General features: G+C 39.4%; 1 protein-coding gene across 1 annotated transcript; it reads left to right on the top strand.

Moving 5' to 3' along the window:
- Nucleotides 1-596: 596 nt before the first annotated feature.
- On the top strand, nt 597-6,000 carry LOC119583303 (dynein intermediate chain 2, ciliary-like; the record flags this gene model as incomplete). The annotated part of the gene is given in 4 exon segments (XM_037931772.1): nt 597-777; nt 2,654-2,876; nt 3,190-3,423; nt 5,907-6,000. Coding segments are annotated over 4 exon segments (732 nt in total), but the record flags the coding sequence as incomplete, so codon positions are not given.
- Between the last annotated feature and the right edge of the window lie 612 nt (nt 6,001-6,612).

Here is a 6,612-nt window from a genome sequence, read left to right on the forward strand (position 1 = left end):
ATCACCTTCATTTTTGCTGTCACATTAACACCACTTACTTTTCAAAACCGAGCCCGCAGGTGAGATAGATGCCGACGTTATATCATAGGTACTGATATTAAAGTACAAGGTTATTACCAGCGGCATATATGCTTCTGTAATTACAGCGCTTTACCTCCCAAAACCGCTCCCGCAGGTATGATGGGAGTCTGCGTTATCATCATGTTGGTACCGTTATTATGATAGTGAATATTATCACTGTTATGTTATACCATTGTTATTATCACAGCTACCTTTGCATTCAATATAACACCATCTACCTCTTAAAACCGAACCCAATGGTGAGGTGGAAATCAACATTATCGTCATAGGTACCATCATAAGCAACTTTATTATACTAGGCATCATCATCATTATAATACATCAACGTTATCACCACACGGAACCATTATCACTGCTATTTTTGCCATCCTAGTAGTACCATCGATCTCCCAACACGGATCCCAAGATGGATACCAACGCTATACTGCTACGATAAAATACGTTAACGTTATCGACGCTATTGCCACCGCCATCTCTGCTCTCCCAGTAACGCCGACTGCCTCCCGCCCCTGCAGGTCAGATGGATCCGCACGCAGCCGGGGGAGGAACTCAGCTTCTTCTCCGTCTCCCTGGACGGCCGAGTGACGCAGTGGCACCTCCACTCCGCCGGCCTCGTGCACAGGGACGTCCTCGACTTCGCCTCCTGCAGACAGCCCACCAAGCTGCACTCCTCGTCGGATAAGGTGGTTCTGGAAGGTGGGGAGCATTTTCTTTGTTTTTCACTTTTTTCTTGTTTTTATTATTATTATTATTATTATTATTATTATTATTATTATTATTATTATTATTGTTATTATTATTATTATTATTATTATTATCATTATTATTATTATTATTATTATTATTATTATTATTGTTATTATTATTATTATTATCATTAATATTATTATTATTATTATCATTATTATTATTATTTGTTTTTACTGATTTTGAGATTGGTGCCTTCGTCGGATAAAGTGGTTTTAGAAAGCGTGGAATATTTTACTTTTACCTATTTACTTATTTCTTTTACTTATTCTTACTGCAGCGAAAACATAATGAAGACTTTCAGATCGATACCTTCGTCGAATAAAGTGGTTCCAAGCTTTTATAATCATTGTTACTGGTTATTTCTTCTGTAAAAATGACCATAAAGATATGATGGAGCTTGCCTTCGCCAGGCAGAGCAAAAGCCATTTCTTCGGATAGTGTGGTTGAAAAAAATCTCAATAGTTATGTCGATAACTTCTTGACATTTGTTATTTCTTTTCTTAGGGGGAAAATAATCAACGTTTTTCTCTCCTGTGTCTTCTTCAAGGATAATCGTTCTTTCTTCTTCTTCTTCGTTTTCTTAGAAGGGATGTATTTCTTCTCTTTTCTCTATATTTCTCTTTATGGCCGATGCTTTGCCCTTTCCTTCAGTTTTCTATTTTCCTCTTCTCTTCGTGTTCTTGTTTTCTTCTTCTTCTCCTTCTTCTTCGTCGTCTTTTTCTTCTCTTTCTTCTTCTTCTCCTTCCTCCTCCTCCTCCTCCTCTTCTTCTTCTTCTTCTTCTTCTTATTATTATTATTATTATTATTATTATTATTATTATTATTATTATTATTATTATTATTATTATCATTATTATTATTATCATTATTATCATCATCATCATCATCATCATCATCATCATCATCATCATCATCATCATCATCATCATCATCATCATCATCATCATCATCATCATCATCATCATCATCATCATCATTATTATTATTATTATTATTACTATTACTATTATTATTATTATTATTATTATTATTATTATTATTATTATTATTATTATTATTATTATTATTATTATTATTATTATTATTATTATTATTATTATCATTATTATTATTATTATTATCCTTCTCCTTCGTCTCCTTGATAATTATTTCGTAATTCATGATAAGTATTTCAAATGGAATGATGCTGCATTCAGTTAGCTATCACCAGCCTCTTAAGTGCATTTTTTCAAACTATAAATAAATATTATGCTGTCATATCGCTGGATACATAAATATCATTCATTTATATTTTAAGCACAAATTCTATTTTAGAAAATGTCAGGTTTTATGTATTCTCGTAATTTAATGCATATCTACTGTTCTTAAATAACATCCTGACTATATATGTGTAGAAAGTCTACGGTAATATACGCCATAGTTCAGTTCACATCGCTAATAACTTGTTGCCGTGATATATTGACGAACAAAAATCACAGCGCAGCTTCTCATTTTCCATACGTATCGAAGCAATTCCTTTGAAATAAACATTCCACTGCACCTCACTGGATGTACCAAACTTCATATTTATACAACAAAATGATTTCATTTACATTTTATTTGAATATCATTGTATTCTGCCAAACCCCACAAATGCACCACAAACAAATTTAACTTCCCTTTGCTTTGTTAATCGTTTCATTATACTTTACCAAAGAGATCATCTTCCGCAAATACACCACAGACATATCTCATATCCCATTTCACCTCAAAATCGGTACACAACAAACTGATTCCCTTCCCATTTCCCGAACCCCTTTGTCCATGCCTCCTCCCCCACCAGGAGCGGCCACTTGCATAGACTTCCGCCCCGACCACGAGAATATAATGCTCCTGGGGACGGACACAGGGGCGGTTTTCCAGTGCTCCGTCGCCTCCACCACCCACACCCTCTTCCGCTACCCCGCCCACACGTCCCCCGTCAGACAGGTGTCCTGGAATTCGCACCATCACGGGATCTTCGTGACGTGCTCCCTCGACTGGATGGTCAAAGTGTGGCAGCATGAGTTTGTGTGCGTAGATTTTTTTTTCCTTTTCTCTTCTTCTTCTTTTTTTTAGGGGGGTTGAGGGTTGTGGGTGAGGGGGGGAGGGGGAAGGGTCGTCTCTTCTACATTATGCTTCTGTTTATATCTTATCTTTCCGTATATTTTAAATTGTCTGTCTTACCCTGTCTGCTCTTTTTAATTTCATTGGTTATTTCCCTGTCTATACATGATATACATAGCTATACTTAAACCTATCTCCATAGATTATAGCAGCTGCCATTATACCACCCCTCCCTGCAACCTGCCCCTCTCACCCCCTCCCCCACTCCCACAGCTCCCCCCTCATCCAGCTGGACCTCGGCGGCGCGGTGGCTGGGGTAACTTGGACCCCACACAGCAGTAGCGTTTTCGTGGCGGTGACTGACGAGGGGCGTGTACATGTGTACGACTTGCATGTACGTAAATGCCATCCTCTGTGCGTACAGGGCGTGGTTCAGAAGAAAAGGGGCGTGGTCACCTGTATCGCCTTCAGTCCCTTTCATCCCGTTATCCTTGTGGGCGGAGACAGGTGGGTTTGTTGGGCGTGGTCTGGGTGGGTGGTATTGTGTAGGTATAACGTGGTGGTATTTTATAGCGTGTGGTCTGATTGGTATGATATGGTATTTTGATGTTATGGTTCTTAGTATGTTGTATCCTTTAGTATGAATAATTAATTATTTCAACTGTTTTTTTAAGCAAGTTGTATTGCATATGCTGATAGGATATGATATGGTGAGGTATGGTTGATGTATTGTATAGTGTGGTGCAGTTGGTAAGAAGCCAAATTTCTGCATTGTGTTGTATTGTATGCAATGGTTAATTGGAGGTTATTTTGTGTTTTAAGTATTGTGGACAGGTATTCTTGTAAGGTTGTGACGACTGTTATTAAGTAGTATGGTATGTTATGGTTAGGATGGTGTAGCTACGGTAGAATCTGGCAAGATATACTGTGATTACTGTAGCATCGTTTGGTGTTCCTGCTAGTTTGTGGTATTCTCTGTTACATAATGATTAGTATGATAAAAGGGGCTAATTATGTTGTAGTATAGTATGGTGCATAGGTGGCATAGCTCAGACGTAGAGCGCTGGCTTTGCAATCGCAAGGTCCTGGGTTCGCGGCCCGGTCAGGGAGGCTTGTCGACTCAGCTGTGAATGAGCACTAGAATGCTGACGTCAGCATGGTGGGGTCAAAGTTGGGGCGGAAAGGAACTGGTCACCCCACCGCGTCGCACTGCGGCTTATAGTAAGTATGTTTCTCAACGAACATGCCCCCCGCGTCCACATGGATATGGGACTAACTTTGATAGTATGGTGCGGGCTGGTATATTCGGTAAGTTGACGTATAATTACAGTATTTTTGGTAAATAGTGGTATGATCTGATATGGCGTGGTATATTCGATAGGATGGTATAGTTAAGAATAATGTGATATAACTAGCAATTTGTGACGCGGCTTAGTATGTTTGGTAAGTTACAATATGTTATAGCATATGCGGCGTGGTATGGTTTGGTATGGTGCAGTATAACAGGAATTACCAGAAAACCGGATATTTCTTATTTTTCTTCTGTTTTTTTATATGTTTGGTATAATTTGGTATGCCTGGTATGGTTTGGTATATTTAGTAGGGTTGCGATGTAGGTATGGTACTAGTTGGTAGGCTCTGAAGTATGCATACTGTTCTCTATTCCTACCTGATCGACTTGTTGTGACAGTGACATCGCTGCATATCACAAGGAAATGGAATTGCGTATTTCACTCGTAGAATGAGATGGCGCACTTAGTGACGCAGTGATGACGTCATCGTGTTAAAAGGGCTTTTCACGTGCTCGAAGATAGGATCGGGATAACACAGCGTAGAGGCAGAACACGGGAGAAAGTCGTTCGTCTTTCGGAAAATAAAAGGCCAGAGGGAGAGAGAGAGAGAGAGAGAGAGAGAGAGAGAGAGAGAGAGAGAGAGAGAGAGAGAGAGAGAGAGAGAGAGAGAGAGAGAGAGAGAGAGAGAGAGAGAGAGAGAGAGAGAGATAGAGATAGATAGATAGAGAGAGAGAGAGAGAGAGAGAGAGAGAGAGAGATAATAGGAAAGGTATAGCTGGACAGATAGATAGGTAGACAAATAGGTAAACAGAGAGAAAGATAGATAAGTACATTTTCTGAAAGATCAACGATTGCATCATTATGCCTTGTGTTTATGGCTTACTATTTATATGGATATCGGATGTTTACTTTGTTATACTATTGTTTTTATCTTCCTCTCTCTCTTTCTCCCTCCCTCCCTCCCTTCCTCCCTCCCTTTCTCTCTCTCTCTCTCTCTCTCTCTCTCTCTCTCTCTCTCTCTCTCTCTCTCTCTCTCTCTCTCTCTCTCTCTCTCTCTCTCTCTCTCTCTCTCTCACGCACAAATGCACCCACCCGTATTTTTATCTCTCTTCTCTGTCCTCTCCTGTTTATCTTTGCTCTTCCCATCTTCCCATACTCCCCTCCCCCACCCCCACCTCAACCCTCCTCCCTTTCCACCCCTAATCTCCCCCACCCCCGCTCCTCCTTATCATATCCCCCCCCCCCCCTTTACCCCTTACCTCACCTCCCTCCCTCTTTTCCGTGTACACCCCACACTGACCTTACTTTCTATTCTCTCCCTTTTTCACTCTTATCCTCTCCCCTCTTTGCCCTCTCCTATTCTCTCCTCTCCCCTCTTTCAACTCTCCTCCTCTCCCTTCCTCTCCCCTCCCTCTCCTTTTCCCTTCTCCTCCTCTCCCCTCCTTCCCCTCTGCTCCATTCCCCTCCTCTCCCTTCTTTTCCCTCTCCTCTTCTCCTTCTCCTCCCCTCCCTTCTTTCCCCTCTCCTCCTCTCCCCTATTTCCTATCTCTCTCTCCCCCCTCCTCTTCCTTATTTCCCCTCTCCTCCTCTCCCTTCTTTCCCCTCTCCCTTCTTTCCCCTCTCCCCCTCTCCCTTCTTTCCCCTCGCAATCCTCAGAGGGCGTCTGGTATCCTTTAAGCTCTCTCCGAACCTCCGAAGGCAGCCCAAGGATGCGAAAGGATGCGACGCCCAGCAACTGAAGGAGATTGAAATGTGCAAGATGGAGAGGATTATTGCAACCACCAGGGGATAGGGGCGTAAACGTTTTTGTCACTGTTGTTGTTATTTTCATAATCATTTTGATTATTATAGTTATGATAGTAGTGATAATAATGATACTGCTATTATTATTACTAATAACAATAATGATCATAAAAAAATACTAGTACTAATGATGATGATGATTATGATGATAGTAATAATGATGGTGATAATATTAATAATAATACTGATGATAGTAATAATATCATTATTATTATTATTAATAGGAATGATAATGATAATAATAATAATAATTGTTACTATTATTATAAAATCATTATTTTTATCACCATCATTATTACTGTGCTTATCATCATTATCCTTGTTATTTTTATTATTATTTTCAATATGATTATCATTATCATTATTTTTAGTAATAACAGCAATAGCATTGTCAGTGTCGTTATTTTCCTTACCATTATTATTATTATTATTATCATGTATAATATTATTATTATTCCCATTGTTGTTATCATAACTATTTATTATTATATCTGTTGTTATTACTATCATCAGTGTTATTGTTACCATTATAATTATCGTCATTAGTGTGAACCTATTTTCGAGTATAGGCCTATTCTGTTTTTAATGACTCATTTTCGGT

Source organism: Penaeus monodon, chromosome 17 (assembly GCF_015228065.2).
Source record: "Penaeus monodon isolate SGIC_2016 chromosome 17, NSTDA_Pmon_1, whole genome shotgun sequence".
In the NCBI taxonomy this organism is placed as follows: Eukaryota; Metazoa; Arthropoda; class Malacostraca; order Decapoda; family Penaeidae; genus Penaeus; species Penaeus monodon.